The 27,031-nt window shown below is 54.3% G+C and overlaps 1 protein-coding gene across 1 annotated transcript in view; it reads right to left on the bottom strand.

Annotated features, from left to right (window-relative positions):
* Window positions 1–321: 321 nt before the first annotated feature.
* Cd6 (CD6 molecule) overlaps window positions 322–27,031 on the bottom strand; it is a 36,157-nt gene continuing 9,447 nt past the window's right edge. The window contains exons 2-13 of the mRNA XM_076844667.2: window positions 11,321–11,389; window positions 10,049–10,399; window positions 9,283–9,594; window positions 8,470–8,772; window positions 7,219–7,284; window positions 5,361–5,501; window positions 4,915–5,013; window positions 3,786–3,908; window positions 2,345–2,416; window positions 1,885–2,139; window positions 1,506–1,613; window positions 322–1,129 (exon numbers count right to left, since the gene is read on the bottom strand). Coding sequence (XP_076700782.2) covers window positions 1,065–1,129; window positions 1,506–1,613; window positions 1,885–2,139; window positions 2,345–2,416; window positions 3,786–3,908; window positions 4,915–5,013; window positions 5,361–5,501; window positions 7,219–7,284; window positions 8,470–8,772; window positions 9,283–9,594; window positions 10,049–10,399; window positions 11,321–11,389 — 1,964 coding nt within the window. The 3' untranslated portion in view covers window positions 322–1,064. The remainder of the gene's footprint in view (window positions 1,130–1,505; window positions 1,614–1,884; window positions 2,140–2,344; window positions 2,417–3,785; window positions 3,909–4,914; window positions 5,014–5,360; window positions 5,502–7,218; window positions 7,285–8,469; window positions 8,773–9,282; window positions 9,595–10,048; window positions 10,400–11,320; window positions 11,390–27,031) is intronic.

The raw sequence follows: 27,031 nt of genomic DNA, 5'->3' as shown, positions 1-27,031 counted from the left end.
GACCCGGTACTCAGCAGGGCTCTTGCCCACAACATCAGCCGGTTCAAGAACACTTTCTCCGCCCTTCCCTCTGTTTTCCTCCGGTTCTTGCTGGTGTCCCCTGGACACTCCCTAGATAAAGGCCCCAGCTGGCCTCTCCTGATATGCAGCGACCCCACGCACACACGCATGCTCACACGCACATAGTTGGGCCTGGCCAAGGTCAAGGACTTGTCACTCCACGTCCCGGATTCATTCAGCATTTCAGTTTAATCTCAGGATAATCAGCACAAGACGCCAGAGGCCTGGCCTGAGCCTCTCGAGGCTGCCTGGACACGGTGTGGCTCTCAGCGTTGGGCTGCATATTCTCTGGTTCACCGGGGGCTTGGTGCAGTCTCTGGGCCCTTCCTGGAAATCATCTCTGTTCCCCTCCCCCGATGGGACTGGGCCCCCAAGTTTTCATAAACCATAAGAAGCTCAGAATAAGGATCAGCTGTCCAGGGATGGGCACAGCCGAACCGTCTGGGTCCGTGGTAGTCTCAGGGGCAGGACTGGCCCCGGGCCCTGGCTCTTAGGTGGGACGCATGGTCATCCTGCTTGCTGTCAGCTGGCGGAGCAGTGCAGTGACCACAGCGAGTGAGGGCCTGGCTCAGCCATGTGTGTGGCTGGCACCCACCTCTCCTCAGTGCTGTGCTCAGCCATCCCAGTCCAGGGCCTCTCGGGGTGGCATCAGGATGAGCCCTTTCTGCCACTCTTAGTACCTCTGAGCTGCCTGAGGCTCAGGAAATCAATGCCCCGACACCCAAGGCAGGATCACCCAGCACCACCTCCAGCAGCTGCAGGGAGATGGCCCAAGCCCTGCTTGTTCACCCTGAGAGGGAGCCCACACTCCGGGGCCGCCCCCATCAGGGGCTACTGTTTGGGGCCGTGTGGGCAGTCTGCTGGGTGGACGGAGACTGCGGGGTTCTGGGGTGTCCCCTTCCACCTCCCCAGGGAAGGCCTTGACCCCCGGGATTGATGGAAGGCAGGGAGAGGGGAGCAGGAGGGCAGAGAGGGGCCCTCCCTGGAGCCCGGCTGGACCCAGGCTAGGCAGCTCCGATGTCATCGTAGTCCTCCTGGTCGGTGGAGTCCCGATGGGGGTTGTGGGTCCCTGTGGGGCAGGACTCAAGTCAGCAGCAGGCCCAGTCACTGCCCTGCTGCCCCACAGGACGGAGTGAGCAGGTCTGGACCCGCGTCCTCACTGCACCCCGAGGGCAGAGCCTTGGCTGTCTAGTTGAGGCTGGGGTCCAGGCAGGCTCCCCCCAGGGGCCGACCTGCTGCTTCTGCCTGAATCCCTGCCCCAAAAGGAGCTCACTCAACAAGCCTCTCACTCCCTGTGGATCGGCCATTTCCCACCCCTCTCTTCCCCCCACTCCCTTTCCCCCTTGGGCTGATGAATCCAGTGAATCCAGAGCCCGCCCCGCCCAGCTCAGTCACTCCACGTCACTCTCCGTCCCCTCTCCCAGGGTCTCTCCCCTGCCCAGCACCTGGGCACTCGAGCTGTTCCACCGAGGGGAGCTGCGGTGGCGGCTGGAAGTTCTGGTACCACTCTCCGCCAGATGAGGTGCTGGAGCTGTCGTCAGCCGAGGGCCCTGCTGGGGACCCACAGGACCAGTGACCCTCTGCCAGGACACAGCCAGCTCTTGAACCGCTGGAGCTGGGAGGCCCTCGGGAGTACCAAGAGCCCAGTGTGACAAGTAAGGAAATGAAGGCCCAGAGTGGGGAGGACACTTGTCCAAGATAACACAGCAAATCGCTGCTGATCTGGAACTGGAATCCTGAACTTGGCCTGGCTCAGGGCTCCCACTCTATGCTTCCTCTAGCCAGGCTGGCTACAGGATGCAAGACAGGGGGACACACAGCTACCTGCAAAAGTTGCCTGGGACCCCGCAAGCTCCAAGTTGGGGGGCTGCTCCTGGAAGGGGCTCCTCTCTGAAGAAAACCCCTGGGGGTTCCACGGAGGTGGCTTGGTGCTGGGGCTGTTGCAGTAATCCTCCCCAGAAGATGTGCTGGACCCACTGTTGATCCTTGGGTGAAACTGGGGGACCAGAGAGGGACGGTCTGCAATGTGGTGTCCGGGGACGGCTGCTGGGACGTGGGAAACATGCAGCTCCTCAGCCCCTGCGTTGGAAGAGAGAGAATGATGAGGAAAGAGGAAGCAACATACTAAGAGGGCCTTAAGTGAGACTCCAGAAAGAACTTACTGCCTATAGGAATGGTTAAAGTCAGGGCCCCTCCATGTGTCTCAAGCCGAGCTGAGCTCCTGAGGCTGAGGCCAGGATGGCGTCCCACCCACCACCTCACCACGACTCCCACCCAGACTCACCTTCTTCTAAAGGGGGCATCTGGAACCTGCTCTGCTGGGCCTCCTCCTCCGTGACCCGGTGCCTCTGGGAATCTGCATAAAGCAGAGGTGGCAGTGGGGAGGGGTAAGGCTCACCTCCCTGTCTCGTGGTCTGGGAGGAGGCTGGGGTTCTCTGGGGGGACACCACAGGGAGAGAGGGGTCGGCCTTTCCTGCAGGGCTCCAGCCTGGTCCAGCTCCGGCCTGGTCCAGGCCGACTGCTGACCTCAGTCCAGGGCCGGAGCCAGCCCCGAGACAGGCGGCTTCTGGCCAGAGGCCCGAGTGCCCTGCGCCTCCCACCACTTAGGGAAAAGTCGAGCCTGGGTGTCCTCCTGGGACCTGGTGGCTCCAGAAACGGACTGATGGGGCCCTGGGAGGAACCTGTCCCCAGCAGAACCCATGGGCTAGAATCCTGTCACGGGCCCTGGGACACCTTCAGGTTTCAGAGTGAGACAGACGGACGGAGACTCAGTCTTAAGCACCCAGGACCAGGAGCCAGTCCTGGAATCCAGCACCACTGACTTGAGTCCCAGTGTCACAGGGTTTGGACTCCGTGTGTGTCCTACGTGCCTGAGCTCAGAGTCCCGGGTCCTGAGGACTCGTTCCTGGGGCTCCCAGACGTGGCACCTCCCACCCCTTCCCTGGAGGCCAAGCCAGCAGGCGGGCGGGGCTGGCTGCCTGCTCCCCTGCCGCCTTCTCCCTCTGGCCTGGGTCCGGACACATGCTGGCCGGGTGGTGGCCAGTCTCGGCCTGGGCACAGAGGGTGCGACTCCTCCTCGATGTCTACCTTGCTTTTCACGTAGGCTGCCATGTGAGTGTGGCCAAGGGGACAGTGGGGACAGGCGTGACGTCTTAGGGACTGCAGAGCAGCTAGAAAGCCGCCCACTTCTCAGGGCCCTGTCCTACGGGGGTCTCTGTTGCACACAGACAAACTCCCATCGCAGCTCAACAGCAGAAGCGAGTCTGGCTGGGCATGTCTCACAAGCTTCAAGACCTGTGGGGTCCTCTGGTCCACCCACCCCCAGCACCACCTTGGCCCTGCTGTGGGGGCCATTTTCTCTAAATCCCAGAAGGCAGGGGAGGAGCTGGAGCAGGCAGGACCGTGGAGGGTCACAGAGAGGGTGAGGGGCCAGGCAGGCCAGCGGGGCATCCCAGCGTCCCCCGCCTGCACCTCCCACTCCTCACACCGACGGCCCCTCAGGGGAGTGTCCAGGGCCTGGTTGTGGCGTTGAGACCCTTCGTGGCCAGAGACAGGGGTGGGAGTCTGGTGCCTCCGGGGTCACAGGCACTTTGAAAACCTGAGCGTAGGGCCACTGACGGTCACTCGGGTGGGTAACGAGGGCGGTTCTGCCCCAGCCACGCCTGTTGAAGGTCCCGGATCAGCTGGGGCTTCTCCCCGAGGCGGCCAGGTGGCCCTGCACTCACTGTAGAAGGTGGTCAGGGCCACGGGAGGCTGGGAGCTGAAGTCATAGTGCTCATAGTCGGAGTCGGAGCTGGAGCTGGAGTCCTCGGGGGGCGGGACCCGGGCTTGGATGGGCAGCTTGGGAACTGGGGAGAGAACAGAGCAGGGCCGGGGGTGGAGGACAGGCAATGCGGTGGGCAGGAGGACATGGGGGTGCCCAGAGCATGGGTGGCAGGAAGGGCGCCAGGTGGTCCATCCTGTACAGGACCCTCCACCCTGATTGCCAAGGTCCTCCCCCATGTCAAATATGGAGAACTAAACGGCTTTTATTAATTTAGCTAATACCATGTGCCAGGCACTATTTTAACATATTTAACATGTACAAATATGAGCTCATTTAACCTTCATAATAACTGAGTAAAATAGGGATATTATCATCCCCACTTTATAGCTGAAGAAACTGAGGCACAGAGAGGTTCTCCCCCTGCCCAGGGAAGCAGGCTACCTGGTTCTAAATTGTAGGTGGTACTATTCCTTGAGGCTCCCTGGCTCAGCGTGCGCCACGCTCTATTATAGCCTCCTCTCAAATACATGGATACTGCGTGCAAATCATCTTCCTAATGTTTGGCTGAGTTTTCTATTGCTTTCCATGGCATTGAACGCTTCCCAAATTAAGGTGATCGGATCTGCTCAGAATGCAAATGATTCAACTCAAACTCCTGTGCAAGCCTTTCAAGAGGTAATTGATCCAATGAATTGAGACAACTGATCCGATCGTCTTTAGTCAGAAAATATGAAATAAAATCATGTTCCCAGAGAATCTGGATGGGGCTCTGCAGGGCAGCTGCTGGGGCAGGATATTGAGGAGGCGCCAGTATCACAAAGGGACGAGCTAATTGGTAGAGCAGAGGTTCCCTCTGAGAACCACGATCCCAAGTGTCCGTGGCCCACGTTTATCCAGAACTGGAAAGCCCAGAGTCCAGGAGGACTGGCCTGGAATGTCATCTGTCCTCCAAGCCAGAGAGGGACTCGACCTGCCCAGGTCTCCTCCCAGCCAGGTCCTGCTTAGACCTGGGTGGTACTGACCTTCCAGAAAGTCGGCCCTTCCTGTCCCCCCCCCATCCCCGTCCCAACAGGTGGGTGACAGCCTACCTTCTTCTTTGGGGATGGTGATGGGGACCGCTTGATAGCTATTGCTCCCTGCTGGGATGGTGGTGGGAAGGTGCTGCTGATTCGCTGGAACAGGGAGGGCTGAGGGAGGGCGGGCAGAGAGTCTACACGTCATTTTTTGCCCTCTCTGTCTTCCAGGTTCTGGTCACCATGAGACACCTCCTCCTCATGCTCCCTGCACACACCAGTACAGAGGCACACACATACCTGTACACAGGCACGCACACACGCGCACACACACGCGCACACGCCCATCTGGTCTGCCGCTTCCTCTAGGTATGCTGGGAAAATCCTTCCCATCACCAGGAGGAGCTCCCCAGGGGCGGGTCTGGGTGGCCATTGCTGGATCATGCCACTCCTGCTGGGGTCCCTCGAAGGCTGGGAGGGCCACACTTGAGGGCTGCTGTGCCCTGCTGCGAGCCACCTACCGTATTTTCCTTTAACTCTCAAGAGGACAACAGCCATGCAGATTAGGGAGACAAGGAGGAAAACTGCCAGGAGGATGCAGGGGACGAGGAGCGTCAGCTCCCGGGACCCCCAGTCCTCCACCTTCACTGTCACAGACGACCCTAGAAATAAGGGCTCCATTCAGAGCGAGAAAGGAGCGGCCCAGGCGACTCTCCACCCTTCTGCCTGACTCTCCGTTTTCCCCACAGCAGAGCCACCTCCCTTTCCACCTAACTTTCTCCTCCCTTTAAGTGCCTGGTATACAGTAGTTGCTCAATGCATGCATATTAATGAATAATTGACTAAATGAATTTATTGCCCAAAACTTTCCTCCGGTGACACTCTCTTTGAGACTTTGCTCAATAGACAGTTAATTATTGAGCACCCACTGCGTACCAGGCATTGAATCCCGGGGATGGCAGTTAAGACACCAGTGTTAAAAGCCTCGGGAGGCTGTCTAGGTCTCCGTAGGGCTCTCTAGAGGGAGATCAACGGAGATCCAATCCCACATAGTGAGACGTGTGCTGTGATGGAGGTAAGGACAGAGAACTTGGGGACATGAGGCCCTACAAGGACCACCTTATTCTTCGTGGGGGCAACCAAGGCTGACTTCCCGGAGAGGTGGCTGAGCCACCCCTGGCCGTGACCAAGCCACCAGGAAAGCTGAATCTCCCTTCTGTGCCTGGGATTCGGCCTGCCCTCCCTTCTCCCCCCATGTCAGTCTGCTGTGTGGCAGTGGGGGCCAGGGTGGGAAGCTGGGCTGGGGGGCTTCAGGGAGATGAGCCGATGGATCAGGGCTGTCCTGGGGGCATGGACCTGGGGGGCTGCTCTCTCTGCTCTTTAGGGCAGGCGTGGCCCCCACCCTGACCTCAGGAAGAAACAGGAGTGCTGGGGGTCTGCAGGTGCCCCCCGTAGCCTGTGCAGTTCCCAGCATCTCACTCCCTCCTGTGCCCCTTGCCCACCGCCAGGACCTCCAGCAGGACTGTGCCCCTCTGCTCTCTCCATGAGCCCTGTCTGGGGTGTCTGAGACGGTGAGGGGGACCCAGGCGGGAGGGGAAGGCACTCTGGGGTAGCCCAGGGCTGCCAGGGGCTGTCTGCCTGCACTAGATGATCATAAGAATGGCTGGCAGTGCTCCCCCAGTGCAGGCCCTGTGCTAGTGCTCGGTAAAAATCAATTCAGCATTGGGGAGGGGAACTGTGATTATCACCCCCTGCACTCAAGGGGTCTGAGGCAGAGAGGTTAAGAATTGCTCAATGTCACACAGCTAGCAAGAGGCACAGCTGGGATTTGAACCCCAGGAGTCTGCTCTGTACCCCCCAAGCTACACACAGCTGGCAGACAGACCAAGCCTGGGTCTGGCATTAGAGCTGTGGGTGCCAGTCCCGGGCAACACCGCTGGCTGTCACTCAGCCTCTGAGCCTCGCTTCTTCCTTCCTCCGTGCAAGGGTTATGAGACCGCTCCCATTGAGCTGCCAGGAGGAGTACAGGCCTGGAAATAAGGGTGACGGGGCACTGGGTGCAGTGCCTGGAACCTGACCCACACCTTGGCTGGTACCTTCAGCAGCCTACCACCTGGCTGCTCCAGGAGTGCCCCCACTGGAGGGCATCAGGACTACAGGACCCCGGGGTCTCCAGCCCAGCAGGAGGTCACAGCGGTCGGGGAGGAGACTCCTGTGAACTGTGGTCTAGTTGTCAGGGAGGGGAGCACAGTGCCCAGAGAGGCAAGTGCATTGGGGGTGGGGGGACAAACCACCAGTCCACCACCAGGCTCATGCACGCACACGCGCGCGCTCACACACCACAGAGGCAACTGAGCTTCCAAGAGAAGCAGCACTCACCCATGGTGGCTGGCTGAACACTAGCAGGGACTTCAGGAGTTGAGATATTCTGCAATCTTCGAGAACCTGTCAGAAAGCACCACTCATTCATTCACCCAACACATTTACTGAGCACCTACTGTGTGCCAGGTCTTGTGTTAGAATCTGAACAAGATAGACAAGTGACCTGGAACAGGATGTGTTCCCTTCCGGGACACATGGCTAAGGAAACTTGCCTCCCCCCACCCGCAGCAATAGAAGGATCATGAATTACATCCTGGGAAGGTGCTTTGGTCAGAATAGGGGCTGACGGAAGAATTATCCCTTCTTTCTGTACAATCTGCTGCAGACCACAAATCCCTCTTCCATTCAGTCTTTAGTCAATTGCGGGCCTCAGGGGATGGGATGCTTGTGTTAGCCTCATTACCATAATCCGCACTCCCATTGAGCAGCTCTGCCCACATAGGAGCGGAGATTACCAGGCCCCTTGACAGACATGATCTGATTTCCCAGCTACCACATGGAAGGCCTAGCAGCGCCCACGTATTCAGGAAACTGAAGCCGCAGAGATTAAGGGACTGTTCTAAGCTTCCTGGCCGATACACGGCAGAGCCAGAATCACACCCGTGATCAAGTGTCTGAGCTCCACAGGGTACCAACACCGTGTTTCTTCAGGTGTCAATCTCACTTTTCATACTTACACCTTTGAAATTGGAAGATGGCCTTATTACCTTTTGACAGCATGTCAACAGTTGATTTCACATAAATAAAAAAAACAAATGTTTTACTTTATGGTACGTAAGATGATGATACTGTGACTCATGATCAATATCACCTCATAGATTGGGTCTGAGGCTAGACCAAAATGAGCTCCTGGGAGCTGGGCAATGCCCAGATGCTTTTGCAGCTATTATTACTGGTGTCTCCTAAGGTGACTTTTCCCATGATCACCAGCTCTGGGATGGCAAATTGGCTTCATCTCCCGAGCCAACTCGATTCCTTGGAGACCACTGCTTAGCATGCAGTAATGCCTTCACACACATTTGATTCATGATTCTGAGACTGAGCTGGGCATCTGCAGTGAAGAAAGTCCTGATTAACTACCGATGTCTGCTTGAGCCTGGTAAGGGAATGGTCCCTGGCAGGCCAGTGTTTGCCACTGCTGATCCCGTCTAGGCTGTGGCCCTTGGGCTGCAAGCCCTTAGGTACAGAGATTCAGGTGGTACTCCTAGCCCATCTGGCGGCGGAAGGGGGTGCGCCGGGGGAGGATACCTGAGCAGAGGACCCTGGCTGCCATTGACTGACTGCAGAGGTTGGAGTTGTTGAACCGCCAGGAGCAGTCAGAGAGGGTGGCCTCCTTTCCTTCACATGAGTAGTACATCCTGCCTGACAGGGAGTGGGGCAGGCCCTTGGGTCGCTCCACCGTGGTTCCACAGCCCAAGGCCCGGCACAGCACCTGGGCCTCTGAGGAGTACCACTCACTGTCACACACGGTGCTCCAGACCCCTCGGAAGTGCACCTCCACCTGCCCTTCACAGGCGTCGATGCCCCCCGTCAGGCGCCAGGACTGGTGCTCTGTGGGGGGAGGGGCAGGGGGCAGAGTCAGGTCCAGATCCTCGAGGTTGAAACTCCTGGTCCCAGATGCAGGGAAGAACGCAGCCCACCAGCCTCCAGATCTGGGTCTTCTCCCTCCTGTGTCCACGGTCCCCTGTCACCTGCCCCGCATCTGGCTGACCCCTGATGCTGCACTTTAGATCCTGGCTGCCCAAAGTGTGTCCCCCATTCTCGTGCACGTGAGTAAGCAGCACTGGCCGGACCAGAACCTGGAGTCTCACCTGGACGGCCCAATAGCTCCTCAGAGGACTCCCCGCCTGCAGTCCCCCTTCCTGCTCCAAACCAGATGACCGGCTCTCACCCGGGGTGAGTCCCACCCTAATGTCACCTCCTCCTTGCATTGTTTGGGGCCCATCTCCCCTCCTGGACTGTGAGCAGGGCCCAGCTCTCCGGCACTAACCTGGGCACTAGGCCGAGGTGTTATGGGTAACTAACTCCCTTCTGTGATGTGCCCACTGAGGACCCACTGACCTGAGCACACGGCGCCGGCGTCTTCCTTGTGGCCACAGTACTGGTCTCCTGGCAGCCCCGGGCAGTCCCACAGGTAGGCCTCAGATCCTGAGCAGTTCACCTGGTCTCGGTGGATGGGCCCTTTGCCGGGGGTGAAGTGCAATCCTGGCAGGGCCTGGACTGCCCGGCCGCATTTAAGTTGCTGGCACACCACTTGGGCATCATCTAGGTCCCATGTGTCGTCGCACACTGTCCCCCATTTGCCGTGCTCCAGCATCTCCACGCGGCCAGCGCAGGGGCTACCTCCATCCACCAACCGCAAATCGCGGGTCTCTGGGGGTGGGAGGGTTTGGGTGGAGGGGGCGGGGTCAGGAAGGGAGGGGCCGGAGGGTGTGGGCGGGGCGTGGGCCTGGGGAGAGGGGCTGCAACCGAAAGGGCAGGACTGGGAATCCACTCCGGGCTGCCCACCCGTGGGCAGAGCTGCAGGCCAGGGGTCTGGGCCAGGGATCTGGGGCAGGGGAGCCGCAGCGCTAAGGGATCCTGTCTATGGAATGAAGGGGTGTGAGGTGGCCAGTAAGGAGAGCAAGAGACCAGGTTAGGATTTGGAGCCCTAGGGGGACCAATTGGTGACTTCGAGGACTAGCAAGGGAGGGGTTTGCTCGGATTTGGCTCTCTGCGGTTCTCCCCACAGGGTTCCAGAGCAAGGCCTGGGTCCAGTGTTTGGAGCGATGGGTGGTGACTGAGAGCGCGAGGAGTGGGGCCCGAGGGTGTGGGTGGGCACACGCACCTGCACAGGTGAGCTGGGCCAGCCACCCGTCGCCGCTGCACGGGCGCTCCACCACCCGGCAGAACCGCCACTCAGCGCCGCTGCACAGGACTGCTGGCGCTAGGGCCTGCGTGACGTTGGGGGCCCGGCTGGTGTTCCCCGTGGGTGACCCAGGAGACACTTCCATAGTCGGAAGGACCCGCGGGGCAGCTGTCCCTGCCGCGCCGCAGCCCAGGGCGCGACACACAGCTTCGGAGGCGCTGCTGTCCCACAGCGCCCCGCACACGGGCTGCCAGGACTTCCCCAGCAGGACCTCCACTGTCCCGTTGCAGCGGCTGCTCCCGTTCACCAGGCGGACCCCCAGCGGCTCCCCTGGAAGTGTCAGATGCAAGATGGACCTCTTTCAATTCAGCTGCAGTGACACTAACCCAGAGTGACCTTGGCCAACACCCCTCCCCCAGGGCTCTTGGCTTCAGCCTCCCAGTCTGCAAAAGGGGGCGGGGCTAGGTCACTCCCAAGTCCCTTCCAAGCTTGACCTTCTCTGGTTTTCTTTAGAGTCTGGAGGATGGCTCTAGTGCGATTCTAGAGGTTAGGAGGGTTAGGCCTGAGGTGACAGAGAACCAGACACCCAGTCCTACAAACATTTCTCCTTTGCCACTGTCTCTAGGGACACCCTTTGTCAAAGAAGGGCAAACTTCAGGTTCAAGGGCCCTGGTCCAGTGTGGGCCTTGTGTCCCCTCCCAGGGGACCCCTCGGCTACTCTGAAGGTACTGTCTTAAAGTTGGCCCCAGGACTGACACCGGGTTGGTCACACATGGAAGATAGACTGCTGCAGCGAAAGTTGGTCCTCCCACTCCAAAGCCCTTCCATTGGGAACCACCTGCCCATTTTTGCCCAGGATTGTACCCCAGTGTGCTCCACACACAGTGTGCCCTTAATAAACATGTGCTAAGTAAATGCAAGGCTAATCTGGGGGCACCCCAGCACCCCAACCACGAGTGATTTAGCTTATTTTTGAAACAAAAAAAAAAAAAATCCCCTAAAGGTGCTAAATGCATGCCTTGCCCATGCGTGCCACTTATTGGTGACTGTCCAAACACGGGAGATCTTAGATCTCATAGTGAGTCTAATGGTGGACTCCAGCCCTTGGACCAGGAAGGAGCGGTGTTGTTGGAAGTCAGGGATCTTCATCTAAAAGTCTGCTTGCCTTTTTCACTACCCCAAGAGTCCACCTGTTTGGTCTCAACAAGCTGACCACGGACTCCCCCCACCCCCCCAAGATTGTTTGCTCACCTGCCTCCAAAGCCTTGCTTTCTGCACTGCTGGTATTGAGCTGGCCTGCAGGGCCTGGAGACGGCAGACCTGCAATGAACCAGCAGCAGCCGTGGTTGGTGTGTGAGCTCAAGCAGGGGGCAGAGATACCCGATGGCGGGTAGGGGTGGGGGTGGCACTTTCTGGAGCCTGTCTATATGAGGTCTCTGGACAGAACGTGGTCCTTGGCACCAACTAAAAAATGTGGGGGGCGGGGGGCGGGGAGCAGAGCAGGGAGGAATGGCTATGGCCTTTGAGGCCAGACCCATCTGTTGGCTGTGTGACTGTGGATGGGTGGTTTCACCTATCTCTGCCAGTCCTGGTTTGTTGACAGTGACACTTAGGAAAGTATCCTGAGGCTACAGTGAGACAATCTGGAAAATACTGGCCTACAGCAGAAGCTGGGAAATGGGAGTGATTTAGGAAAAACATTCTTGTTTGGAGAATTTGAGAATTTCATACCAGACTTTAGGCTAATTGGCACATGCTGGCCTGGGAACCACAGACCCAGGGCATCTAATATCCCACAAGATGAAGGAGGCTCACCTCCTCTGCCCTGCATTGGCCTGGAAGTGGACACATGTCATTCTGCCCAGATCATAATGGCCCAAACTTAAGTGTGTGAGAAACAGGGAATGCACAGGGGCTCACCTGTGAGCATGTGGGCCCTGCCACAGCCCTCCCCTGAGGTTTGCAAACTAGAACATTCTGGGCCAGAGTGGGATGAGCCCCTTGGGGACAGTTCAAATGCTGGTTCTGTTGCTTGCTACTTTGGTGGCCTCAGGTCATGCACGTATCAGTCAGGGTCCCAGCAAGAAGCAGGTAGCGCACTCAAATACAGGAGTTTGGAGGGAGCTTATTTTATAAAAGGAGCTCTTGCGAAAGGTCCTGTGGAATGCCCTGGGTTCCAGATGCACTAGGAGGTGGAGGGGATGTTGACCCAGGCTAGGTTTCGTATGAGAAGGAATAAAGCTCTATTGTGCTATGAAGATCTGGGGCTGTAGTTGTTACCACAGTCTGGGCCTGGCCAGAAGCAGAAGCAGAAGCAGAAGGTTTGGGCATGCTACTGCACACTCTCAGGGCCTCACGTAGAACATCCCGTGGACCCACGGCCCATGAGCATGAGCATGCACACACGCGCACACACCCAGCAGATACAGCCCTCCTGTGAGCGCCGTCAGGGCCACTCCATCACCCCGACAGGAAGTAATCAGGCTTTAATTGCCCTTCCTCGCTAGCTCCCTGGTTGGCTGCCCAGCCTGCACCCTGAAGGGGAAATGGCTCAGAATTCAGAGCACAACTCTGCAGCGAATGTAATATTCAGAGCAATGATTTAGATGCCCACAAGTTGGGATTTCAGAATTCTGGTTCCCACAGCAACAGTCCCAGTGCTCCCGTGTAGCTTTCAATTATCTGTATATGTGCAGGAAGGGGGGGACAGGAGATCGTGGCGCTGGCTACAGTGTGTATATGTGTGTGCACACCCACATGTGTGAGCAGGAGGGACTGTGTGTTAGTGTAGAGGATATGGCTGTGTGTGACCTTGTGTGTATTAGAACTCTAACTCAGTTCAGTTTTTCTCTCTGGGTGTGGAGGATCATTCTCTCATAATTTAAGTCACATAAGGGTTCTTCCAGACCAGAAAATCCAGGAGGGCAGGGCCCAGGTCTGGGTCAGCCCTGTGCCCTAGCGTGTGCTGTTTGTTGACTGACTGACTGACTGAAGGGAAGAGAGAGCAGGCAGCTGCCAGTTTCAAGGTCAGCTGTCTCCAAGGCAGTTTAGTGAAATGGTTTTTACTCAGGCATTTTGGTTTTTATGTCACAGGTATTTTACGGTCCCTGTTCTCAAGGCATGAGCCTAGCTTTGGTGTTCTCCGGTGCTATTGAAACAGCAAGCAAAAGCAACCCTGAGCTGCCCTTCCTTCCTGGCCTCTTCACACAGGGCCACGGCAAGGTGGGCGCTTCTTGTCCCCGTTACCTGTCTTTTCTGGCCCTGTGTTTCATACCTCAAGTTAGTTCTATTTTTTTTTTAATGCATTAAATTTATTTGAAAAGAAACCTGTGGATTTGCTTTACTGCCTTAAGATACCTGGACATAAAAATGTTCGTTATTAGGTTTTTGAACGACAAAAATTTGGAAATGGAGTGAAGATCCATCCGTGGGGGAACCCGCGGTCCATTTCCAGCGTGGTGCCTGGTCAGCTCTTATAAAGGAAGACACAGACCCAGATCCCTTGGAGGGATTTTCACGTTGGGTCCAGTGGGGAAAGCAAGAGGCAGAGAGGAGAGTGATGAAGAGAAGCAGTTTTTTAAAGGCTGTGCTTTGAAGAATCACGTGTGCTATGGCTTCGTGTATGTAGAATTAGTTACACAGGCTGACATGCAAAAATACTACTCAGACATAAAGATGTGTTTTAGAGGGCTTGCTTAAAATAGATGGCGTTAAAACAAACACAACTGAAACCATGTTAGAAGTGGCATGGAACACCGTCATCCTCAAATAGACCAGTTCTTTGATAGAATCAGAAGGAACCATGAAACGAGGGTAATCACTGAATTTTCATTACCACACGACGCACTGTTCTGCCTAAAAGTTTCTGGCGTGTCCCTAGAAATCATCCTGAGTTGTGCCCTGTGTTTTAGAAAGTGGCAGACCAAGAAGAGGAAGGGGCAGAGGAGGAGAAAAGAGCTGGGGGACCCCCAAGCCCAGGAATGAGCAGCCCTTCAAGCCAGTCCCCAGCGGAAGCCCCTGAGCTGGACGGGACCCTGGGCGAGGGCAGTCTGAGGAAGACCCTGAGGGAAGGGGCAGCTCAAGGGACTGGGCACAGCAGGAGTGAGAGCCCCGAAGAGCCTCCTGGTCCAGAGACGGAGGAAATGGGGCTCTGAGGTCTCCTGTTTCCCCCGGGGCCCCTGGGATTTCCCGGGAGGGACTTGGGGAGAGAGGAGGTGTAGATACCGAAGAGCTGAGGCCCCTGGCCTTCCCAGTGCCAGTTCCTCAGGTGTCTCGGGGCCACACAGGAACACTGCCCGGGAACACCAGCCACGGGGGATAAGGTGAGTGCCAGAAAGGAGGGTGGCACCATTAGATGCCCTGGGAAACAAGTAGGTGCACAATAAATGGTAGCCGAGTGGATGCAGGGGGAGGAGGCCGGGAGAGTGGAGGTTATAGAAAGACGGAGGTGGAGCTACAAAAAGAACGAGTGTGGGAAGTGTGGCATGTGTCACCTGCCAGAAGAGGAGATCCACGGAGAGCGTTTGTAAGTCCATGCGTCAACAGCCTTTAACGACAGGAGCTGCAGCAAAGCAAACCAGGCCCTTTGGGTCCAGTATTTCCATTTCTGAAACGTATCCCAAAGAAATGGCCCAAATAACCCTCCATGGAGATCACACTTTGGAATTGGAATGGTTTGAGATGCCTTTTCCCGTCTAACTGGCATGACTCAGGCAAACCATTGAAACCCTCTGAGTCTCAGGTCATCCCTCTGTGAGCTGCCAATAAGAGGTACCCAGGAGGCCGGGCATGGTGGCACACCCCGGTGATCCTAGCCACTTGGGAGGTTGAAGCAGGAGGATTGCAAGTTTGGGGCCAGCCTCAGCAATTTAGTGAGACCCTTGTCTCAAAATCAAAAATAAAAAGGGCTGGGAATGGAGCTCAGTGGTCCCCGGGTTTAATTTCCAGTACCCGCCCCCACAGAGGTGTACCCAGGTTGCAGGCTTGTGGTGAGGGTGAGACGAGATGACATTTAATCACTGCACAAGGGAGCACAGAGCTCTGAAGCACTTTGCTTTGGAGACAAAAGCTTCCGGCTGTGTTGTTTCTCATAGTAAAACAACAAAATCCAAAACAAGCAACCAAACAGTAGCCCACACCTGGAGACAAGAGAATTGTCTAAAAGTGACTGGGGGATTGGTTAGGAAACAGCACATTAAAAATATTTGCTGAAAACTATAAAGAGTTCCTTATTTTAGTACCAGTGATTGAGCCCAGAATTGCTTAACCACTGCGCCACATCCCAGCCCATGTTATTTATTTATTTTTTTAATTTTGAGACAGGTTGTTTAGGACCTTGCCAAGTTTCTGAGCCTGGTCTTGAACTTGTGATCCTCCCGAGCTGCTGGGATTACAGGTGTGTGCCTCTGAGCCTGGCTATAAACAGTTCTTAATGACGTGGGAGAAAAGTGAACATCTAAATACAGATGGAGTATTGCTAATGAAAACTCTTGTGTCCAAACTGAGATGTACTTCACTGGTAAAATCCACCCTGTGTTGTAAAGATTGAGTGAGGAAAAAAAAAAAATGTAAAAATGGTTCACTAGTAATTGTTTTCTAGGTAGCATGTTGAAATGACAATATTTTTATATACTGGGGTAAGTAACATATCTATTACTTTAACATATTTAATTAACAGCCTCTGCTGACCTGGAGACCACCATCATCTCAGTAGGCAGACCAGTTCTTTTGTGTCTTCAGCAAGGAGACAAAGGCTGTGAGCACCCTGGCTGGCCTGCCTCCCAAGGCCCTGGCTCAGGCTGGTTCAGGAAGCAGTCCCCAAACACCTGCCTGCCCTTGGCCCCAAGTTGCAGTGGGTGGCCAGCTACACCAACATTTCCAGCTACAATTGGACATTCGAGAGGCAACCAGAGGTGCCTAGTATTCTATTTCCCACCCACCCTGATGGGAACAGTTACCTACTGGGTATCCCAAGTCCAAGATGCAGATAAGAGAAGGATGTTGTGATGCTCCCCACGTTCTGATAGGGAAAAGGGAGACCCCAAGACACAGACCCGTTCAGCAATGACAGCTGGCATTTAGACAGTCATTTTACTCACCAAACCCTTTAAAGATGACTTTAGAGGAATGAACCAATGTAATTCTCCTAGTGAGTCTACCAGGTGGGGAAACTGAGGCACAGAGCATTTTGGTTTTGTTTTTTTGGACCCAGGCTGTCCGGTTCCAGAGTTCGTTCTTAACCACTCCCTCTCACTGGGTTGGAGACTCACATTGTTTTCTGCTTGGGTGGACCATGCCAAGGGAGGAAGGCAGGGAGTGGTGACAGCCCCAGGTGATCTTCCAAACTCCTCCTGAATCCATGGTGCTCAACCAGCCCTGAGCTTCGAAACCATCATGCACCTTTCCCCAGCACCAGTAACACTGCCCAGCAAGCACCAGGGAGGTCCCTGACTCCAAAGATGAGCAGCCACTAGGAGACCTTCCTCCCCGCAGGGCAGGGGGCCCAGGGAGGCATTTGTCCCACAGCCCCTCACAGCAGGGACAAGAGGTCTGGCCTCCAGCCACAAGCTGCGCCCACCCCTTCCCACGCCTGGCTCCGTCACTAACATCCCTCTTTTTAATTCTGAGGCTGGAGAGACAGACCGTTTGGAAGGATCTAGAACTAGCAGCGCCATTGAATTAGTAGGGGAGGAGCCCTGGCCGGGAGGGGTTTGGAGATTCGCTTAGTGGCGAGCAATCACTCAGGCAACTACAAGGAAGAAAAACCATGATGTTCTGTTAAAATTAGGGAGACTGTTGGGCTGGTTTACACCAGGAACATGATTGGATCAGAAGGGATGACCGTGTTCTGCCTTTGAACATCCAGTTGGGCTGACTGTGCTTTGTCTTAACAAACTGCAGCTATGCTGGGGGCTTCTTTGGATCTGTCACTCTCGCTCACACGTGTGACCTACTGCATTAACTGGACCAGCTTATACCCTTTGGGGGTCTCCAAACCCAGAAAGGCTGGAGTTACTTCCCTCCCTTTAGGGTCAAAGGGAAAGTCAGTCGTTACAGGTTGTGGTATTATTTTACAGGATTTTTGTCTGTTTTTATACTTTTCGGTTATAATTAGGAAAGGCCTAGGGACCCAAAGAAAACTATGCACCTGATTGACACAAAGAAGTAGAGGGCAAAGGCTCACTGAGTCCCAGGGCTGAAGGATTTCAGTCATTCAGGCCAAAGAAAGGCAGACTTTTAAGACTTTGCCACCATATCACACAGCAGAGGACGTGCACCTGCATGTCACCTTCCACGCATGCCTGGGTTTTAATCGGCCCCTCCTCTACCACCGAATCCAAGGAGACATAAAGGACAACTCATAATCTCCGCCGTTAAGAAGCGGACGGTAAGATCAATGCAACACGATAGGCTCTGGGGTATGTTAAATTTCTGGAACTCCCCCGCCTGCCCGGGAAAGTGAGAGCGTGTGCACCACGTTCCCCTTGAAGGCTGAGAAATGAGTCTGTTGCTGGCCTGCATTCAATTCCATTAACATTTGCTGAACTTGCTCCCTGGGCTGGGAGCTGGGGTGGGTATTTGAGAGATAAGTGTAAGTGGAATGATCTAGAGAGGAGAAGAGGTGCCACCTTCCCCAGGCACCCATCCATCTGTGTCACAGCCTCCAAACTCAGTACACTCTTTTTGTCATAGAAGAGGGACTTTGGAAACAGAAAAAAAAAAAAAAAAAATAGCAATCGGAATCAACTCTGTGGATCACTACCTGTGAGACCTTGGGAAAGTCTCTAAGTCCAGCTGCGTTTGGGCTCTGATCGGGCTCTGGGCACCATAGGCAGGCCACACAGGATTGCTTTGAGGGGTTTGTGGATGATGTATGGAAAGTGCTTGGGACTTGAGATTTGGCAGTTGCTCTTGTTATGATCCCCCATAACACTTCCTTCCTCTAGTACAGTCCGAGTGGACAGGAGAGGGCAGTTGGCCATTCATTCCACATTCATTCCATCCTGGGCATCGAGATGACTCTGAGGGCCCCTTAGCCTTCTTCTCCAAAGGACCAAGTCCAGTTTCCCCAGGGCTGCACCTTCCCTCCTCCCTCCCCATTTTTCTTCTGAGCCTTGTTAGAACCTCTCTCACTCACAACCTGCCTGCTGGCTTCCCTGGCTCTGCAAAGATGGCGACAGGTGTTCCTGGAGAGGAGAGGTGGGCTGCAGTTGCCATGGCAACGGGAGTATCTCTAAAAGAAGAGGTTCTGGTCTCGGCCTCAAGGCTTGCCTGGGGGGTGCTTTAATATTTTTATTTATTTATTTATTTATTTTTTGCAGCTACTAGGTGTTAAGATGAGACTCCTCCATATGGAGGGTCATGAGTCCCTCAGTCAAAATCCCAAAGGATAACTGTGAGGATTTGGCTCCAAGAAAACCCACAGGAGCAGAAACTCTGGACTTTCATGGAACCCATCTTCTTGGTCTGCCATAGAATTCAGACCACTGAGTGGGGGAGGGGGAGGTCCAGGTCCCTCCTATTCACAGGGAGGTCTTGCATGGAGCCCTTAGATCCGGTTGGAGAAAACTACCTACCAGGTCTTGGGCAGCAGAATGTGCATGGGATCAGAGTCAAATGTCTGGGTTCCAATCCCAGCTTCCTCTTTACTCTGATGTGACCTTGGGTAAATCTCTTCACCTCACGGTTAGGAAAGCCTCATAGGACTGATGCCAACTCACAAGACAAATCCAGCTCCTGGGCCTCCATAAGTGCCCAAGGAGATAGATGCATGTGCTCGCCCACGCACAGAGTGTGGAAAAGCAGATCACAAACTCCATATACAGGTTGACCGTGTCTTTAGAATCTGATGCAATAAAAAGTGCTGACGATAGGGCTGGGGCTGGGGCTCAGTGGTAGCACACTTGCCAGGCATGTGTGAGGCACTGGGTTCGATTCTCAGCACCACATATAAATAAATAAATAAATAAATAAATAAAATAAAATAAAGGTCTATCAACAACTAAAAAATTTCTTTAAGTAAAAAAAAAAAAAGTGCTGATAATAAATAAAGTTCAAGATCCTTAATCCCCAGACTATACCTTTATGTGTATACATATATCCCAGAAAATAAGATAGTCTCAGGGATGTCCACTGTTTGTAACAGCAGAAAATTAGAAGTACGGTAACAACAGTCCACCGGTTGGAGATAAATATACACTGTGTTGTACCATAGACTGGATTCTCCCATTAAACGAATGAACTAGATCTCCCCTCGCCCCTACTTAGATGGATGTTGGAGACAATGATAAGTGTAAGTTGTAGAAGATTCTGCAGGAGAAAACCATCCACCCAAAATTGGAAGCATCATTGGAAAGTTTTTTCCTTGTCTTTCTGTATTTTCTTAATTCTGTGACAATTTGGAATATATGATTTTTAGTGATCAAAATAACAAAAAATAATTTTTTAAAACAACCATATGTGGAAAACGTTGGTAAATCGAGCCATGCCGATGTGCTGTGCCAGTGATCTTTGTGCCCTGCTGGGAAAACCATGGCAGAGCTCTTAACAGTGCTCAGAGGTGAACATGGTTGTTATCACCACTATAGATGGGAGAATTTAGGATTCAGGAGGTGAAGGAACTTTTTGGCACTCTAGAGCTCATAAGAGGCAGAGTGGGGATTTGAACCCAGACAGAGGGTCTCCTGGGCTCCCCTAACACACCCTCTCATCACCTCAGGGTGCACGGTAAGTGCTCAACAAATCCCAGCTGTCCCTATTACGGATGGAAACCTCTAGAACTCACCACACTTTCCCCAGCATTTCCAAGGCCTGCTCCTCTCTGAGGAAGGTGGAGGCGAGGGACCCCGGTCACCCCTGCAGCGTCCACCTAGGAGGTCTGAGTGTCAAGAGCCAACTAGAATCGTTTCTGTGGACAGAGTCACGGCTACTGTACTGGAGGAACCCAGAGGAGGGAGAGGTCTGCTCGGACCAGGCGGAGCTGACCAGAGTCCAGGATGTATCACAGGAAAGGTGACCTTTGGGCTAGGGCTTAAAGGTCAAGGAGCGTGTCGCTGGGCAGGGGAGCAGCCCCACATTTACCAAGGACTTCCTCTGTGTTTGATACGTATTACAACCCATGAGGAAGTGCTATTTCAAAACCCATTTACCCACAAAGAAGCTCGGAGAAACTCAGCTGCCCGCTCCAGGTCACACAGCTTGGAGTCCACAGAGCCGGGATTCAGACCCAAGTTTATTGCCCAGATTCACCCTTCCCATGACAGTAGGTGGCCTGAACAAATGAGAGGAGGGAGAAGGGCATGCTGAGCAGAGGACAGAGCAGGAGCAAAGGCTGGAAGGAGAACGGGCCTGGTGCTTTGGGCTAGAGACTCAAGAGAATGAATTCGAGAATGAAACCCCCCAGAGCATGGCCCTCTGGGGAGGCGCGCTGGGCCCTGCAGGCTGGAGGAATGGAGCTGAAACCGGCCTGCAGGGTTTCCCAGGGGGCCTGCCCCCACCCACTGGCTTTCGGAGGGGCCCTGCTTCAGTCGCCCAGAGTTGCCGGAGCAGCAGTTTCTGGGTGGATGAAACCCGGGTGTGAAAACTGTCCCCACTCCAGGAGGAGAGGCTGAGGCCGTTCAAGGTGGCCTAAAACCTCTAAGAGAAGGCACCTCAAGGTGGGGCGCCCTGGAGCCCCCGGAAGTCATCGGCATCCCTTCTTGGCAGGAAACATGGCCCTTCTAAGACAGGCGGCACTTTAGCCTGGGCTGGAAACTGGGACCAGCCCCGGCTGCCTGCTTGTCCCCTGTGCCCACAGGTCCCCTCTCCCACCCACCACCCACCTCCTCTCTCACTAAATCCAAGTTCACAGAGAAGCTGCGGATGTTCAGCCTGATGCTCTGTGACCACCACATGTCCTTAATTGCTGGGGACTGGCAGTGGCTAGTGGCCATGTGGATCCATGTGGCTCAGGGTCCAAGTGGACCCAGGGGTTCAAGTTCAGGAAATGAACATGGGTTCTTGGAAGGGAGGTAGCCTCTGAATAGCCGCCGCCTACCCCGGTTACATATGAGCACACTCCTCAGTCCTCTGTAGAGACCCGTGGAGTCTCAGCTTTTCAGGTCAGAACACTGAGGCTCAGCAGCATGGGACGGTCTCTCCCAGGTCACAGCTACTAAGAAGTCGACCCAGGATTTGACTTCAGAACTTTCTACATCCCAACCACACTCTCCCCTGTCCCATCACCATCACCCCACGCTCCCCTCTGCAAGTCACTTCTAGGTGCCTTTGAGGAGCTCCCAGCCTTCAGGGCTCACTTCTCTGAACGCTCAGCCATTCATTCATCCGCCATTGATTCCTCACTCTCCATCAGCTCTGTGCCTGGCCCATGCCCCTGTGGAGGGCACAGATGTGCTTACAGTTGATGATGATCAAATATAAGTGCTATCCTAGGGTTGAGAACAAAGTGTTCTGGGAAAAAAACAGAGGCAGGAGAGAATAATTTTAACTTCAAAGAACAAGGGACAAATTGGAGGGGTTTTTAGAGGGTGAGTTTTCAGGGATGAAAAAGCAATGGAGAGAAGTAGACATCCAGGCCTTGGCCCAGCCTGAGCTGTCTAACATGCACCCTCCACAGTGAGGAAGGTAGGGTGTTAACAGGCTTCTCTCTCTGTACGCCTCTCGCACACACACTTTGATCCACCATTGGCCTGGCATCAAGGGGGTCCCTGGGCTTCCCGGAAAAGGCCTGCAAGCCCTGACTTTAAGGCTGGGAATGCGCTGTGGCTCTCTCAGCCCCTGAGTGTCTTTGGTCAATGCCTCTCTCTGTGGTGCAAAGTCTGTAGCCCTTCTGCCCGGGGCCAGCTGACACTTGGAGAAATGTCTGGTCTCTGCCCTAGTGGGATGAGTGCTTGAGACCCTTTGAAGAGGTTAGGGAGGGCATCTCAGCCTCCAGCACCTAGCACCCACTGTTTTGGGGTGAAGGTCTGACTCAGCCTCCCCCCCTCCACTCACTCCAGCCTGCCCCTGTGGTTGGCCACTTTGCTTCCAAACTTGGAGTCCTGGGGAGCAGAGAAGCCAGTTTCATGGAGTTAGAAGTGTGTGGACTTTGGAAACCCAGGTGTGTGTATGTTCAAATCCCCTGCTTCCTCTTAATGCCTGTACTGGTGTCGCAGAGGGAATAGGCACCCAGGGGCCTGGCCAGTGGAATTCTGGGAACCCTCTTGCACCACCCCTTACTGCAATGGAAGCCCTGGAGCCTCCCCACTTGAAGGTGTTTCCGTAACTTTCGGTGGCAGGACCTGACCTGGACCCCTATGAGGACATTCATGGCCTTGACTTGCTCCCTGTGGTGTGAATAATGCACATGTTGCTACAGAAGTGTGAAGGTATTTGATTGGAGTGGCTGACCTGTGCCCTGCTGAGGCATTACATAATGGCTAATGACCATATGCTATCATCTTTTTGAAATCCACACCACTCTAAACTGGCCTGCGGGTTCCCAAAGGAGTCTGTGACCCAAAAAGGTTTCCTGCCTCTCCCCTGAAGGGGTATCCGGGATGAGCACCTCTCAGTTACAGTGTGAGGCCAGAGCCCCATGCGGTGGTACACACCTATAATCCCGATACTCAGGAGGCTGAGGTAGGAGGATTGCAAGTTGGAGACCAGCCTGGATAATGTATGGAGACCCTATCTCAAAAAATAAAATAAAAATAAAAAGGTCTGGGAGTATAGTTCCTCAGTAGAGCATTCTGGGTTCAATCCCTAGTACCACACACACACACACACACACACACACACACACACACACACACAGAGATAAGGCCACAAAGGTCACCCTCACTTCCCCTCCTCTGCCTCTCCTCGCCTGCACTAATGGAGAGCTTCCTCTGGAAAGGAAAAGGAAAAAGAGAGGGAAACCTGGCACCAGGAAGGAACAGGCACGTGGCAGACGAGAAGCCACAGGACCACAAACACAGGAAAGTCCCTGGCCTCAGTGGTCCGAGGGAGGCCCGGCCACAGGGGGACACTCTGCACCCTAGATGGGCAAGGAGACTGGGTAAAAGGGCAGGCCATGGGTCCACTGCTGGGGCACAGACTTGGTACAGTCACTCTGGAAAACATGTCCATCATCATGATCCAGAGATGCCACTCCTGAGTGGTGTAGGGTTGGGATTTTTCACTTCTGCCTGAACCTACAGTAACAAATGACCCACATGCACACCCGCTACCGTAGACTGAATTGTGTCCCCCCGCCCCGAAAAGATATGCTGGAATCTTATGTCCCAGTACTTCAAATGGGACCTTACTTGAAGGTCTTTAAAGAGGTGATCAAGTTAAAATGAGGTCAGGAGGGTGGACCCTAATCCAATAGGTGTCCTCCTTTCTGCTACACTCATAGCAGAAAGCCGTACTAAAATGAAGGCAGAGATTTCGATGGCGTTTCTGCAAACCCAAGGCGGGCCAGGGGCTGCCGGCAAACCTCTAGAAGCTACGGCGGGCTTGCAGCAGGTTCTCCCTCAGAGCTGACTCCTGGGTCTTGGACTTCTAGGCTCCAGAACTGTGTGAACATAGATTCCTGTTGCTTGTGCCACTCAGTCTGTGATACTTGACTGTGGCAGTGAAGTCACCCACTGTTACACCCAGGCCTGCCCCCAAAAATGGCTTCCAGGGCTGGGGACATGGCTCAGTTGGTAGAGTGCTCGCCTCGCATGCACAGGGCCCTGGGTTCGATTCCCAGCACCACAAAAAAAAAAAAAAAGAAGCTTTGCAGGGCTGAGTTTCGGGGTTATGATGAGGTGGCTGAGAACTGAGCCCCATGGTTGCAGGTGACCAAAAATTATCCATCGGGGTCTTCAAGGAGCTCCGTCTACAGCACAGAAGCTGGGGATCTGACCTCTGGGTTGGACCCATCTTAGCTCAGAGGTCCTGGAACTTGCCCAAGTTCTCAGTGGAGGCTGAAATCAACACAAATCCCAGAATCCACGCTTCCACGGCCACCTCACCAATGTGGACGAAAACCAGCCCAAAGCCATGAGCCCCGGAGATGACTGGGACACTCCCGGGACTTCAAAAATTCCCTCCTCCAAGAACGAATGACTGTGCTGGGCGAAGGTGCTGGGTGAGATTGCCTCTCTCTCTTCATGCCTTTTAATGTGGTCGCTGCAAGGTTTTCACAATAAGGATGACTAATGTTTACATCATGTCTAAACTTTCAGCCAGAATTGGGTGGGAGTGCAGAGAGCCGGGAGAATTGAGGCCAGCCTTGACTAGGACCCGGGGTAAGTCCCTGCCCCTGTTCAGGGGCTCAGTTTCTCCATGGTCAGAGACTGGGTTGGACCCCTTGGTGTCTGGCTGCAGGAGTCGGGGGTACCCTCCCGGCCCCCCACCTCAGATTGTACGTTGCTTTTCTCCTGCGCCAGGCAGCCCTGGTGGCCTCTGCCACCTGCTGCTTCTACCAATTAGTGAACCATTTCCCATGCCAGCCTGGGTTCAGAAGGCAGTTGAAGATGCAAGATGCAATAGTGTTGAATCACACAATCAGCAAATTATGCCTTTTCCAATTCCTTACTCCTGCAAAAAAAATCTCAGCGGGGGGGGCGGGGGGGCTGCTCAGCCCCTGACACCCCACACTTTGTAACAAAGGAAGAGCTCACTCGGGCTTGGACAGGCAGGCTGAGCACGGACGCCTTCTTTCTCCACGTTTTATGTGTGTATTTGGGTCTATCCTGTTCCCTGAAGTAGTATTGGTTCCAGACATATGGTAGCGAAGGAAGATTTCTAGATTTAAATAAACTTAGATTTGAAAAAGGTGTTGATGTAAAAAATACTCGTTGAGTAATTTTGTACACACGAAGGGAGGATCGAATCACAGACTCCTACGCTCAAAACTCTCTGATGGTTTCTCCTTTCCCTTGAAATAATCCTAAACCCCAGTACCTATGCCCCCAACCCTGCCAACCTCTCCAACTTCATCTCCCCCATTCTCCCATTCCTCTGAAATCCCCTCTAGCAGGTCGACCCCCTTCCTTTCTGACATTACGCTCCTCTAAAAATGTGTTTACTGGCTTGTTCACGTCCCTCCTTCAACTATAAGCTCCTTGAAGACTAGGGCTTTGTTCCATGACCTCTGTGACTGAAAATGGCACCCACACATGATAGCAGAGAGGTGACAAATGAGAACTGGCCATAGTGGCGGAGAGGAATGGAGCCAACCCCCAAAATCTGAGGCAGGGCAAGATGGTGGCCTGCGGGAGCCCTCCTACTGGCCTCATTCCTACAAGCCTTCCGCTGGCTCCCACCCAGGATCCAGCCAAGGATGATTCCCAGTCAATAGAGATAAATATAGAGGGGATGATGGAGCCGAATGACATCACCGCCAGGTGACCATAGTTAGAAGAACCAACTCAGGTTAGGAGCATTCATAATGTCACAACTGGGGGGAGGGCACCAAGATCTTTACCTATTCTCCAATAATTTACCTACAAGGTACGTGTTGATTACAAAAGGGGCCAAGAGAAACTTTACAGTGGAGACCCTCAGCAGATGACACCTTAGCTGGGACATCAGTTAGGCCAAGCAAAAAAGGACAAGTGATACCACCCACTTGCTGACGGTGCCCAGAGAAGGACACGCATCACATCTGTGATATTCCTTCCCAAAGAGGCGTCATCTAAAACTAGTTAGGAGGAATGATCAGGCACACTCAGAAGAGGGACATTTTACAGAGTACCTGGCCCGTATGCTTTAAGATCAACGTCACCCAAGAGAAAGAAAAATCTGAGGAAGCGCTCAAGATCAAAGGAGAAGAATTGAGGTGAGAATTAAATGCAGCACACTGAACAGAATTTTCTTTTGTCGTAAAGGTTATTATCTGCTGGGTGTGGTAGTGCGTGCCTGTGATCTCAGCTACCTGGGAGGCTGAGATGGGAGTTCTCAATGGAGACCAGAATGGATAAAATAGCAACTCGGTCTTGAAAAACAAAAACAGCAGCAAAAAGACAAAATCAAAATGTATTGGAGTATTTATTTCCCCAACCTACTCTCAAATGGTCCGGGAAAAAAGTAAAAGGTAAGAGAAAAATATAGAGACAGGATAAAGCAAATGGCGTTCGCTAAGCAGAATCGGAGCCTGCATCTGGAACTTGCTGTGTTAGTCCTGCAGCGTCTCAGGAAGTCTGAGATCATGCTGAAATAAACCGTCTAAGAAGCCCTGGGAGAAGATGCCGGAGCCCAGGGACTGAGGCAGCTGGCCGGGCTCGGCAGAGCTGCAGTACAGGCCACCCCTCGCCTCACCCAGCAGGGACATCAGAGCCCAGGGTCACCCGTGCTCACGCTGAACCCAGTCTGCCCTGCCCCCTTGCAGGGAGGTGGGGAGCTGAGCATGCGTGGGGTACCGCGTGGGAAGAGGGCCTGGTGGGACCTGCAGAGGCGGCTTCTCACCGGGGCTCTGGACCTCAGGAGCCTCCCTTCCCACGTGCAGCTCGGTTCTGACAAATGAGAGGACCCGACGGCTGGCTCTCTGGGTTCCTTCCGGCTTGGACGCTGCTGTATTCCTAGAAGCCCATCTGGGCAGGGCCACGCGTTTCTCCAGTGGTTTAATTCCTTGGGAGAGCATGATCCCTGGATGGGAGAAGGGATGCAAGGCACCCGGCACAGTGGGGGTGGGCAGCTGGCAGTCGATGTGCCACCCCCCACCCACCTCTGACTGTTCCCAGGATCCCCTTCTGGAACTGACGAACACCCCGGCAAAAATGTACTGACAGGCGCATAAAATCTATCCCCCAACTCCATTCAGAAAGAGGCAGCTGGTGGGGGTGGGCTGTGGCCAGTAGGCGACCCGGGTCCCAGGGCGGTAGCCGCCGATCATTCGGCTTAAGGTCTCTGGGCAGCAGTTTGCTCTTATATAAAATGGACAGAGCTCAGCTTTGCTTCTGGCTCTGAAGACAGTGACTATACCTCCCTGTCCAGCCTGAGACAGAGCAG

Source organism: Callospermophilus lateralis, chromosome 2 (assembly GCF_048772815.1).
Source record: "Callospermophilus lateralis isolate mCalLat2 chromosome 2, mCalLat2.hap1, whole genome shotgun sequence".
NCBI lineage: Eukaryota > Metazoa > Chordata > Mammalia > Rodentia > Sciuridae > Callospermophilus > Callospermophilus lateralis.
Note: the sequence above shows the minus strand (reverse complement) of the source record. Positions and strands in the feature narration are given on the sequence as shown.